The sequence below is a fragment of the Aquarana catesbeiana genome, linkage group LG02 (assembly GCF_042186555.1).
Source record: "Aquarana catesbeiana isolate 2022-GZ linkage group LG02, ASM4218655v1, whole genome shotgun sequence".
Taxonomy (NCBI): domain Eukaryota; kingdom Metazoa; phylum Chordata; class Amphibia; order Anura; family Ranidae; genus Aquarana; species Aquarana catesbeiana.
Window position 1 is genome coordinate 296,272,579 of NC_133325.1, and position 13,803 is coordinate 296,286,381.

Sequence of the window (13,803 nt, forward strand, 5' to 3'; positions counted from 1 at the left end):
GTTGGCAGTGGGGGACCCATTGGTCCTTCCATGCCGTCCAGACCTGTTGTCAGACCGATATTCCATCCTTCTTTACGGTTGCTGAATTTGATGGCATGGCTATTGAGACCAGAATATTGAAAGACCGTGGTATTATGGGTTCAGTCTTGTCTACTCTCATAAATGCTAGAAAGTCAGTTTCTAGAGATATCTATTATAGAGTCTGGAAGTCATACATTTCTTGGTGTGAGGAAAGGAACTGGAACCCTCGTAGGTATACGATTGGAAGAGTTCTGGCCTTTCTTCAAGCAGGAGTAGACTTGAAGCTGGCTTTAGGGACAATTAAAGGACAGATTTCCGCCTTATCGGTATTTTTCCAAAGACCAATTGCATCCCATTCTTTGGTACGAACCTTTGTCAAGAGAGTAACGCACCTGAGGCCGCCGGTTAAGCCGCCTTTATGTCCCTGGGACCTAAATTTGGTGCTGTCAGCCATACAGAGTCAACCATTTGAACGTATTGGACATATTCCGTTTGCCCTATTAGCCAGGAAATTGTTTTTTTGGTGGCTATAACGTCGGCTAGAAGGGTGTCAGAATTGGCCGCCCTTTCTTGCAAAGAACCTTTTTTGATTCTTCATCAGGACAGAGTGGTCATGCGCCCTCGTCCCGATTTTTTACCAAAGGTAGTTTCCAAATTTCATTTGAATCAGGATATCATTCTACCTTCCTTTTTTCCAAACCCTAAAACTAGGGAGGAATGGTTGCGTCACTCGCTTGATGTGGTGAGGGCGATCAAAGTTTACTTAAAGATGTCAGCTTCTTTTCGGAAGACTGACTGCCTTTTTGTCCTGCCAGAGGGTCCTAGAAAAGGACAGCCAGCAACAAGTTCAACTATATCTAGGTGGATTCGCCAGACTATTGTCCAGGCGTATGGATTAAGGCGCAAGGTTCCACCTTGGGATTTAGAAGCACACTCCACTAGAGGGGTTAATACATCAAGGGCAGTACGCCAACAGGCGTCTATGGCTCAGGTTTGCAAAGCGGCCGCTTGGTCTTCAATTCATACGTTCACCAGGTTTTACCAGGTGGATGTTAGATCTCAAAAAGAGACTGTTTTTGGCCACAGCGTGTTGCATGCAGGTTTATAGTCTCTGGCCCGTTTGGGCTTAGGGATATTGTGTCCCCCCCCGTCAGGTGCATTTCTTTAGGACATCCCAATTAGTCATTATTATGGTGCTCTGTGTCCCGTGATGTACGATAAAGAAAAATGGATTTTTAATACAGCTTACCTGTAAAATCCTTTTCTTGAAGTACATCACGGGACACAGAGGTCCCTCCCCTCTTTTCTGCGATCGTCATTGCTTGCTATAAAACTGAGGTATTTCCTGTATAGGAGGGGTTATATGGGAGGAACCGTCTTACTATTGTTTTCCAGGGTCCAATCACCTAAAGGTAGCTTATAACCCAGTTAGTCATTATTATGGTGCTCTGTGTCCCGTGATGTACTTCAAGAAAAGGATTTTACAGGTAAGCTGTATTAAAAATCCATTTTTTGTTTGCTTATTTTATTGGAATTTAGAACTCTTTATCCTTTCCTGTTATGTCTATAGGATTCACCCTTACTCCTACCGCTGTTGGTCAGGCACTATAGCTGGCATCTGTGTTCTTCACCAAAAGCAGCCCCCTTTCCCATAAGGCAAGCACACCTACTGGTACTCTGTTGCCCCCAGGTCCTTTACACAATGCTATAGTCCCTGACTACCAGGCCGGGGCAGGCGTGATCTGAGCACAGTAAACAGGTACTTGCGGTTTATCAAACAGAGTGGTTCAGTGACAGTTCAGGTACAAGGAGGGCAAAGTTTAGAATAGTCAGGGTCAAATCCGTAGTCGAAAAGGCAGGCAGAGTTCATAGAATAGTTCAAGTTCCAATCAGAGGTCTTAAACAATGCAATCCAATAACTGAGCAGGGCATGAAGCTAAAAATACCTTTTTCGTGCAGCAGCACCCCGGCCCCCTAAAACTTACCTGAGCCCCATCTCGATCTAGCGATGTGCATGAGAGCCTTGGCTCTCTCCCTTCTCATTGGCTAAAAGAGCAGTAGTAGCCATTGGCTCCTGCCAATCACAGCCAGTAGCCAATGAGAAGAGAGTGGGGGTGGTGCCAAGTAGTGCTCTGTGTGTGAATAGACACCCAGAGCGGTGGCTCACATTAGGCATTAGGCAGGAGGGAAGGGATCAGGGCTGTTATGTGCAAAACTATTCCACAGAACAGGTAAGTATAACATGTTTGTTATATGGAAAAAAAAAAATTCTTTTTAGGCTCAGTTCACACTAGTGGGGGCCGTGTGTTCCAGTTGCGGGTGCTGGAATCGCATCGATAGCTCCAACTACCTGCAGCCAGATTGCGCTGCTCTTGCGAGACCCATGGGGATACTGTCGATTCTGAATGGATACACCCCCCCAGTGTATCTCCGCCAGCAGCACAATCGCGTGTGGGAACCGCAGGGAAACCACATAGTCAAGAAGACCATGCAGTTTGCCTGCGGCTGCGATTTCTAAAGGGTTCATGCACCTTTTTTCTGCGGTTCACGCAGCACAGCATCTGAATGGCCTGGCATGCCCCAGCAAATGCGGGCCACATATCCCACACTAGTGTGAACCAATCCTTGAATTAGGTTTGGTCGCCACCCAGAGACTGGCTACATCAATCACCCTGCAGGGAGAATGCATCACAGCCAAAAACCAGGGTGCTGGCATGAGGCCGGCAGCTCCTGACTATAGGACACTAGTTATTTACTGTTCTGTAAATCCCTCAGAGGTTTGTTAGAGACCCTCAGTGAAAGAACTGCATCATGAAAGCCAAGTAACACACCAGACAGGTCAGAGATAAAGTGGCGGAGAAGTTTAAAACAGTTAGGTTGTTAAAAAAATATCCCAAGCTTTGAACATCTCACGAAGCACTGTTCAATCCATCATCCGAAAATGTAGAGTATGGCACAACTGCAAACCTACCAAGACATGGCCGTCCACCTAAACTGACAGGCCGGGCAAGGAGAGCATTATTTAGAGAAGCAGCCAAGAGGCTCATGATAACTCTGGAGGAGTTGCAGAGATCCACAGCTCAGGTGGGAGAATCTGTCCACAGGACAACTATTAGTTGTGCACTCCACAAATATGGCCTTATGGAAGAGTGGCAAGAACAAAGCCATTGAAGCCATGTGGGGGACACAGCAAATATGTGGAAGAAGGGGCTCTGGTCAGATGAGACTAAAATTGAACTTTTCGGCCTAACAGCAAAAGGCTATGTGTGGCGGAAAACTAACACTGCACATCACCTGTAAAACCTGATGGTGGTGGCAGCATCAGCCCAGTCGGCGTGTAGTTAAGATAAAAATGGTCTCCGCGGTGGATTCGCCATGTCTCGGTCATCTCCGCCGCTTAGCGGAGCTGCCCGGTAGCGGCAGAGACGATCCGATCCTTTCCCCTCAGAGACTATGAGTCTAGTGAGGGAATGATGGCCCCCACTCGACTCAATGACACTGGATGACGGAAGTAATGTTAAACGAAACTCCCACCCAATGGCCCTGAAGGGGAATTTTTTTTATTGAAAAAAATAAACTAACTTTTTTTTTTTTATTGCATTTAAGTGTAAATTTGAGATCTGAGGTCTTTTTACTTTTTTTCTAATACAAGGGATGTTTACTACCCTTGTAATAGGAATAAAAAAAAAAGTGATCTAATTTTTTTTTTTTTTTGAAGAGATAGTGTAAAAATAAAAAGTAAAAAAAAATATAAAGCGCCTCATCCCACCCCTGCTCGCACGCAGAAGCGAACGCACACGTAAGTCGCACCAGCATGTGCAAACCACACATGTGAGGTATCGCCGCAATCGTTTGAGTGAGAGCAACAATTCTAGAAAAAGAACTCCTCTGGTAACCTATAGAAATTTTTAAACATCAGAGATGTTTAATGGTCAAAGTTTAAGACCATTCCACGAGCGGGCGCAATTTTGAAGCGTGACATGTTGGGTATCAATTTACTCGGCGTAACATTATCTTTCACAGTATAAAAAAAAAAATGGGCTAACTTTACTGTTTCCTTATTTTTTTCATTCAAAAAAGTGTATTTTTTCGAAATAAAATTGCATTTGTAAGACCGCTGTGCAAATAAGGTGTGACATGAAGTATTGCAACGACCGCCATTTTATTCTCTACGCTGTCTGCAAAAAAGAAAACCCAAATATATACATACAGACATACATATATATATATATATATATAAGGTTTGGGGGTTCTAAGTAATTTTCTAGCAAAAAACAAAAACAGATTTTAACTTGTAAAGAACAAGTTTGAAAAATAGGCCTGGTCGTTAAGTGGGTAATATAGCGTGGTGCTGAATAGCAGAAAATGGCCTGGTCGTAAAGGGGGTAAAATCTTCTGGAGCTCTAATGGTTAAAGAATGACAAACTGAGGCAGGAAGCTGATTAGTCTCTGTGTATAGCTGCTGCAGTTTTAGTAAATAGCACAATAGTAAGACGTATCATAAAAACTAGTGCACTTGTGTAGTAATGCGGGGAGAACGCTATATTCTAGAACAAGCAATCCGACCCCCTGCAGCCTGGAAGAGGTTCCCTACAACCATATCCAGGTAAATAATACAGGCGGTTGGTTACGTCAAACATTCGTGCACGAGTTTCCGTAGGCACGCCCCGATCCCTTTCACTGATGTGGCTCACTGCCAATCAGCGCCCGGTGGACTCGGAACTGGCCGTGTCGTCACGACTCCCTACGATTCCACCCAAACAGAATGGAGAATTGGCCACCGGAGCCGGCGTGGGGCGGGGTCACGCTGGCTGACGCGAAACAGCTGGCAGCCAATGAGCGCGCGGGTCGTCCAGACGCCGCCAAGCTCGGTTTTTTGTTTGAGGTGACGGGAAGGGAGGATACAGCGAGAAGGAGGAAGAAGAGAAGGGCCTGGGACGGACCGTACTAGTACGCGGCCCTTAGAGGGACGAGCGTCCGGAGAACTGCACACACACACACAACCCCCCTCCCCGCCTTTCCCAGCTTAGCGCGCCTTCTCGCGGCAGTGTGCGCGGACACCGCGTGTAGGCTTCGCGGCAGCCACAGGCGGCGAGGGGTGGTCATAAGCCGGAGAGAGGGAATAAAGCCCTGACGGTGCGATAAGAAGTGGGCGAGCTCCCGCCATTGAGAATGCTGCACCCCCGGAGCCTGGCCCTGCCCGCGCCTGCCCCTCGCACCCCGTGACAGCCCGCATTCCTTCTGGGGAGACCCCCTTGACAAGCCGTTCACCTACCGCCGTCTCCGGCCCTTCCTCGCCTTCCCCCCCCTCACATGAACGCCGCCGTGCTGACGGAAGTGTGGACACATTACAGCCGCACGGGACGAGCTGGAGGAGGAGGAGGTTGGTGTCCTGTACGGGGAAAGCCGGGCTTCGTGTACTGCTAGGCGGCCGGGGCCTTTTGTTTACTCCTCCTCCCTGCTGGAGCTCCGGTGGGTGCAAGTGCTAGGCCCGGGGCCCTCCACAGATCCTCGCTTGTAGTGGGGCCTGCTGGATGATGACAGCTCCTGGGTACCCGTATAGGCCTGAGCCAGGGACACAGCATGGCACCGGACAGCTGGCGGGGAAAATGGCTGCCTGCTTACATTTACTCACACAGGACTTTTCTTTCCTAGGTCCTGTCATGTCAAACCTGGGGCGAGACAGGCATCTGATTGCCTGCTTTACCCCCCCTCCCCTTGCCAAATGGTCTTATCATATATGTGTCTTAGATCATCTGGTGCAAGCAGATCTGATCATATGTGGCATCATCTGGTGCAAGCTGATCTTGTCATATATAGGATCATTTGGGGCAAGCAGATCTGATCATATATGTGCCTTAGATCATCTGGTGTGAGCAGATCTGATCATATATATAGGATCATCTGGTACAAGCAGATCTGATCATTTTGTGCAAGCAGACCTGATCATATATGGGATCATTTGGAGCAAGCAGATCTGATCATGTATGGGCTCATCTGGTGCAAGCAGATCTGATCATGTATGGGCTCATCTGGTGCAAGCAGATCTGATCATGTATGGGCTCATCTGGTGCAAGCAGATCTGATCATATATGTCCCTTAGATCATCTGGTGCAAGCAGATCTGATCATGTATGGGCTCATCTGGTGCAAGCAGATCTGATCATGTATGGGCTCATCTGGTGCAAGCAGATCTGATCATGTATGGGCTCATCTGGTGCAAGCAGATCTGATCATATATGTCCCTTAGATCATCTGGTGCAAGCAGATCTGATCATATAATCATCTGGTGCGAGCTGATCAGATCATCTGGTGCAAGCTGATCTGGTCATATATAGGGTTATTTGGTTATATATATATATATATATATATATATATATATATATATATATATTTTCATCTGATGCAAGCTGAACTGGTCCTATATAAACTGAAGGGTCAGCTGTGCCTCTAATTCCAAATCTTAATTGCCCCAGATTTCTTTTTAAATAAAAAGCCATGCCTTCCCCATCTGTTCTTAGCAGACCTGTTTATACATACTGAGTGGCTGCCACTGTTTAGGGCCTGGCTGTGAATCCCTACTTTGCTTAGTTTCCTTTTGGCTCTAGTCTTTAGGCCTCCCTCTCCTTTTTCTGGGTGGTAGACTAATACTGCTGTGTAGAAGGGGGGTGTTCTTGCCCCAGTATAACACTAGGACACATCTGCAGGGGATTGAGAAGTTTTGCATGGGGTCAGATGGGATTGAGGTTTAGCTAGCTCCCCCACCCTCCCCTGTGTGCATGGCAGGCTGCTGCACATGTGCGTTGTGTTATTTCCATGAGACACCGTCCTCCCTCCCACATACATGCATGATCCTTTCCTGCAAGGTCTCTGTATACTTCTCGACTTATTTTGGAGGTGGAAGGGAGGGGAGAGAAATGGATATACAATCCCCCTGACCTGGAGTGACACCCCCCCCCCCCCTCGTGTCACAGAAAAGGCTACATATGAAGTGAGGTGTAAGAGCATGCCAGACTTTCACTTTGCAAGATGGCATCTTTTAGCTTTATATCCTTAGTATCAAATGAATAAGACTCCTCTTACTGCCTTAACTTGTATCACGTTTTTTCTAGATTTCAGTCGTAAACTCCCTCCTCGTTTGTCTTTGGCGCATATTGCCAGGGTAGTACTGTGTGGCTTCCCTGAGGCCTCTCAAGGTTCTTCTCTGCTTCTTTGGCATTTAGATTGTCAGCTAGGGGCCTAAGAACAGAGGATGCAGCTTTCATAATATCAGTCAAAGGCCACCTCAGTTTTTGAACGACCCAAGGAAGTACGGTTATGTTGTCTGTTCCAGAGTAAGGAGCAAATTAGACATATGCTATACAAAAGCAAAGGATGAATACTGCCTGGGTTGCTGAGGGTACTGCACTTTGGCCCATGCACTGTTTTCATACTCTTAGTTGCAGTTGTGTGCATGTGTAGGTATGTTATAGATTTTATATATTGCACCTTTCATATTCTGTTGCTAAACTGCTAATCTAAAATGGTTTCTTTTTTTTTTTTTATAAACATTGTAATTTTGTCTGTACTTGTAGTGCAACTGTTTACAACCTGCTTTTTGCTAAATATTTTAAGGGTTGAGCACGACGTGTGTGTACTTTTTTAAATTAAATATTTCATAATTTCTCTGGATATTTGATGAAAAATTGGTTTAGCAATGTGCTTATAGATGTAAATGTTAGGATAGGAAAATTTTGCACTCCCTCTTTTGTCTGCTCTTATTTGACACTAAGAATATTTCCTTTTTTTTGTTTTTATTTTGTTTTAACAGAGCATTCACCTTGGGTGGCGTTCCTGCTTGTTGGGCCCTGTTCATCTAATTTCACTTATCTGGTATCATGGCAAAAGATGTGAGTTAAAAAGTGTTGGTGTTGTTTTAACTTTATTCCTTGACATTGATGTGACTGTCTAATGAGCTGAAGCTTTACTACTTGATCTTTTCTTTATGTGAATTTGGCTAATAAGCTGTCGTTTATGTTCTGTAGGCACTAGGACTGGCTTGTGTATTCTAAAAATATAATACATGAGTGTAGGTTTCTGTGACTAATGCAACCATCCAAGCTAGACTTCAGGTACATAAAGTATCTCACAAAAGTGAGTACACCCCTCAGATTTTTGTAAATATTTTATTATCTTTTCATGTAACAACACCGAAGAAATGACACTTTGCTACAATGTAAAGTAGTGAGTGTACAGCTTGTATAACAGTGTAAATTTGCTGTCCCCTCAAAATAACCCAACACACAGCCATTAATGTCTAAACCGCTGGCAACAAAAGTGAGTACTCCCCTAACTGAAAATGTCCAAATGCCCAATTAGCCATTTTCCCTCCCCAGTGTCATGTGACTCGTTAGTATTACAAGGTCTTAGGTGTGAATGGGAAGCAGGTGTGTTACATTTTGGTGTTATCACTCTCTCATACTGGTCACTTGAAGTTCAACATGGCACCTCATGGCAAAGAACTCTTTGAGGATCTGAAAAAAAGAACTGTTGCTCTACTTAAAGATGGCCTAGTCTATAAGAAGATTGTCAAGACCCTGAAACTGAGCTCCAGCACGGTTGCCAAGATCATACAGCATTTTAATAGGACAGGTTCCACTTGGAACAGGCCTTGCCATAGTTGACCAAAGTGGTTGCACGTGATCTGTGTCGTATCCAGAGGTTGTTTTTGGGAAATAGATGTATGAGTGCTGCCAGCATTGCTGAAGAGGGGGGGGGGGCGCAACCTGTCAGTGCTCAGACCATGTGCTGCACATTGCATCAAATTGGTCTGCATGGCTGTCGTCCTAGAAGGAAGCCTCCTCTAAAGATGATGCACAAGAAAGCCCACAAACAGTTGTCTGAAGACAAGCAGACTAAGGACATGGATTACTGGAACTATGTCTTGTGGTCTGATGAGTCCAAGATAAACTTATTTGGTTCATATGGTGTCAAGCGTGTGTGGCGGCAAACAGGTGAGGAGTACAAAGACAAGTGTGTCTTGCCTACAGCCAAGCATAGTGGTGGGAGTGTCATGGTCTGAGGCTGCATAAGTGCTGCTGGCATTGGGGATCTACAGTTCATTGACTGAACCATGAATGCCAACATATACTGTGACAAACTGAAGCAGAGCATGATCCCCTCCCTTTACCACTGCCTTGCTAAAGAAGCTGAGGGTAAAGGTGCTGGTCTGGCCAAGCATGTCTCCAGACCTGAACCCTATTGAGCATCCTCAAACGGAAGGTGGAGGAGCGCAAGGTCTCCAACATCCACCAGCTCTGTGATGTTGTCATGGAGGAATGGAAAAGCACTTCAGTGGCAACCTGTGAATCTCTGGTGAACTCCATGCCCAAGAAGGTTAAGGCAGTGATTGAAAATAATGGTGGCCACACAAAATATTTGGGCCCAATTTGGACATTTTCACTTTTGGACTCACTTTTGCTGCCAGCGGTTTAGACATTAATGGCTGTGTGTTGAGTTATTTTGAGGGGACAGCAAATTTACACTGTTATACAAGCTGTACACTCACTACTTTACATTGTAGCAAAGTGTCCAGTGTTGTCACATGAAAAGATTATATAGATATATATCTATATAATTAAAAAAATTTCCCTTTTCGTCTTTCAGGACAGCACATGAGAGAGTGGCTCCACCCACTAGGAAACAGGAAACACAAACTCCACCACATTTTAAAAGGAGGCTTCTCTCCACAGCTCATCAGTTTTTGTGTTTCCTCCAGCAAGGGAACACCTAGTAGGGGGCCAGGGTCTCTTATGGTGCTGTACCTGAGAGGCCAGGCTGCCTACCCCACCATACCTATTTTTTTCCTCCAGAGAGTCCGATCCTCCCACACCGCGCCACAGGGTTGCTGGTAAGTGGGCTCCTTTTTCTTTGCTCAAGATGAGCTGGAGCAGCTCCTTGGGCGGCGGCAGCCGTCCACGGGCCTTTCTTGAAACCGCGTGACGGTGTTACTGGCCGCCGCCATCTTGGTAGAGTACAGACTCGACCGGTCGGAAGTGAGGTATCCGGCGAGGGGAAGGCACTAGGAACGGGCGCATCATTTCCGATCGGAAGTGGCGCAGAGGAAGAAGGGAGGAACGATCCTGGTGCCTATATTCCGGTTCCGGTCGGACGCAACAGTGTTTTTTGACTCCGGAACCGGTGTTCGTAAGAGCCACCGATCGGAGCAGCACCACTATGGATTCTGTGGCAGCTGCATGTGGGACAGGCGCAGGCACCAGTAAGGCCCAGGTAAGAGGGTATTGAGAACTATCCTGGTTACTTTGGTGCCCCTCTCACAAATGTTTTTTTCCCCCTTGGTGGCTGGGGCCTGTCTGGGCACATGGGGTTAACTGCTGTTGCACCTGTGGTGAGTCTGTTAGCAGGAAGCTTTTGGCTTAATTAGATGCTGGTGTTTTCTCTTCTGTTTTCTGGCAGGCTAAGAGCTCTGAACCAGCTATTAAAAAGAGATGTCCCTCTTGTAAAACAAAGTTGCTTGAGGGTTGGAAGAAGACTTTATGCCAGATTTGCATTGACTCCTTAGTCAAGGAAGAGGCTTCTGCGTGCAGCGACATAATCGCATCTGTTAAGAAAGAGCTAGATGCTACTATACAGGCTTTTCGCTCTTCTCTTGTAACACCAGCATTAAGTCAGGCAACTACCTCAGACCCCTCTCAGGACTCACACTTAACCCCAACGGTAGAGGCTGAGGCTGGCCCGACTACCCAAAGGGGGCATTCCCCCTCACACTCTGGAGAAGAGGAGGAAGAGGCAGATGCACCTTCAAGATACAACTGTCCTTGGAACAAGTAGACAGTCTGTTGAAAGCAATATATGCAACATTGGGAATGGAGGAAGAAAAAAGAGTTATCGCTGCACGATAGAATGTATGAAGGGCTTAGTGAAGCAACAGGTCGCACTTTCCCTGTACATTCGGTAATCTCGGAGACCATTAAGAAAGAATGGGCTGACCCAGAGAGAAAAACCCTTTTTCCCAAGAGCTCACGAGACGTTTCCCATTTAATGATAATCCTGAGTCACTTTGGAATAAAGTCCCGAAGTTGGATGCAGCTTTTTCCCAAATATCCAGATCAACAGATCTGGCATTTGAGGACATGGGTACTTTGAAGGATCCTATGGATAAGAAGGCGGATCAACAACTTAAAAAAGCCTGGCAGTCCATTATAGGGAATCTTAAGCCTGCTATGGCTACGACCTGTGTCTCCAGAAATATGGAGTTCTGGCTGAATCAGCTAAGCCGATTCACCCAAACAGGAGATTCTAGATTCCTTCCCAACCCTTACAGCAGCTGTAGCATATATTTCTGATGCCTCCTGCAGATTCAATAAGAATGTCGGCTAGATCAGGGGCCCTGACCATTGCAGCCAGGAGAGCTTTATGGCTGAAGACATGGCCTGGGGACGCAGCTTCCAAAAATAAATTATGTGGAGTTCCATTTTTGGGAGATCAGCTATTTGATTCCGAGTTAAAGTCTATTTTGGAAAGAACAGCTGATAAGAAGAAATCCTTTCCTGTTAAAGAAAAAGCAGCCGGTTAGGTGTTTTTTTCGACCTCAAAAAGATCAGGAAAAGAGTAACCGGCCCCAAGAAAAAAGAAAGAATTGGGCGGCGCAAGGAGGAAAAGGCAAAGGGAATGTCCTTTTCAATCCTCATACGCTGGCCAATAAAACACAATGATTTGGTGGCGCCTGTGGGAGGAAGGCTTCAAAAGTTCCTTCCTCTTTGGGCAAACATAACAAAAAACCCTTTTATTTTGGATTTGATAGCCCAGGGATACAAGATAGAGCTGTTGGACCTTCCTCCAGAGAGGTACTGTGTAACAAACCTGCCAAAGGACACAACAAAAGCCCTAGCTATAAAGAACCTGTTAGGAGATCTGATAAAACAGGGTGTTGTGGTTCAGGTGCCTCCGGAGGAAGATTACCAGGGGTTCTATTCCCATATCTTTCTGATAAAGAAACCGTCGGGAAGCTTTCGGCTTGTCCTCCATTTAAAACCGTTAAACAAGTCGGTCAAATACAGGCGATTCCGTATGGACTCCATCTTTTCGGTAAGAAATCTCTTAGTCAAGGGATGCTTTATGGCATCAGTCGACTTAAGGGATGTGTACCTGCATGTACCTATAGCTGCCCAGTCCCAGAGATACCTGAGGCTGGCAGTAAATATGGGGAGGGAGGTTCTGCATCTTCAATTCAGGGCCCTCCCGTTTGGTCTATCATCCGCCCCTCGAATATTTACCAAGATTATGGCGGAAGCCCTAGCTCCCCTCCGGCTACAAGGGATTGCGGTCGTCCCTTACCTGGACGACCTCCTTTTCTTTGCCCCTTCAAGGGAAAAGTTACAGGAGGATTTGATCAAAGCTCGCAATCATCTGGAGGCCTTAGGTTGGATTGTAAACAGCCAAAAATCAAATTTCAATCCAGCACAAAGAGTCCAATTTCTGGGGTATCTGATAGACTCAGTGGATCAAAAGATCTTTCTTCCAGAAGAGAAGAAAGTAAAGGTGTATTGCATGCAGTATCCATCCTTCAGACGAACCTGGAGGTATCAGTCAGAAGGATTATGTCAGTGCTGGGAACCTTGACCTCAACTATGCCGGCCATTCAATGGGCCAGACTCCATTTCAGACCCCTTCAGAATTTTCTCTTAAGAATCTGGGATCACAGTCCAGAAACTTTAGACTCAAAGGTAAAGCTTCCCACCAGGGTAAAAAGGACCTTTTGGTGGTGGAGAGATCAGGCAGTGCTGTCAAGGGGTCTACTCTGGTCCTTCCCAACAGAGAGAAGGATAACGACAGACGCCAGCAGTTGGGGATGGGGAGCACACTGGGGTCAAGACATAGCTCAGGGAGTTTGGTCCCCAGTGGAAGCAGGAATGTCATCAAATTGGAGGGAGTTAAAGGCAGTCGCTCTAGCCTTGGTGGCCTTCTCTCCAAACCTTCAGGGGTCCCATGTGCAGATACTGTCAGACAACGCCACCACTGTGGCATACCTGAACAAACAAGGGGGCACAAGGAGCGGGACTCTTCTATTGCTATCTTCAGAGATCCTAGAATGGGCAGAGAGGCATCTACTTTCCCTGTCAGCAGTACATCTCAAGGGCACTCTAAATGGAGTAGCAGACTTCTTGAGCAGACAAAAGATTCAGGAGGCAGAGTGGAGTCTGAATCCAGAAATATTCACTCTAATCACCCAGACGTGGGGGTGCCCGCAGGTGGATCTTTTTGCATCAAGAGAAAATGCTCAGCTCCCTCAGTTCTTCTCTCTGCACCGAGACAACGGATCGATAGGGATAGATGCCCTGGCACATCCTTGGAAGTTTCAGCTGGGTTATGCCTTCCCCCTCCCCCCCCCCTTTTCAGCTAATTCCTTTAGTATTGAGGAAGATACAAAAGGAAAAGGTATCGGTAATCTTGATCACTCCGTACTGGCCAAAAAGGGCCTGGTTTTCCTCCATTCTACTAATGTCAGTCAAGCCAGTTTGGCGACTTCCCCTCAGACAGGACTTACTACTTCAAGGTCCAGTGTATCATCCGGATATAGCAAGACTAAATCTCACTGCTTGGTATCTGAGGAGCAGCTGTTAAGAAAAAAGCTTTGTCAGAGCCTCTAGTATCCACTTTGCTTGCTAGTAGAAAGAAGGTGACTAGAGATATCTACGCTAAAGTTTGGAAGATCTACAACCCTTGGTGTCGCTCGGCAAACCGAAGTTTAGAAGACATTGTGTCGGTTCTGGAATTTCTGCAG

The 13,803-nt window shown here is 46.2% G+C and overlaps 1 protein-coding gene across 3 annotated transcripts in view; it reads left to right on the top strand.

The window, feature by feature from the left end:
- The first annotated feature begins 4,764 nt into the window (after positions 1–4,764).
- TFDP1 (transcription factor Dp-1) overlaps positions 4,765–13,803 on the top strand; it is a 146,176-nt gene continuing 137,137 nt past the window's right edge. Inside the window, exons 1-2 of one of the 3 annotated variants that reach the window (XM_073614560.1) lie at positions 4,765–5,404; positions 7,831–7,909. In XM_073614560.1, the coding sequence (XP_073470661.1) occupies positions 7,898–7,909 (12 nt within the window). In that variant the 5' untranslated portion in view covers positions 4,765–5,404; positions 7,831–7,897. Of the gene's footprint in view, positions 5,405–7,423; positions 7,482–7,830; positions 7,910–13,803 lie in introns of those variants that run through there. The other 2 variants (XM_073614558.1, XM_073614559.1) reach the window with 2 other exon arrangements.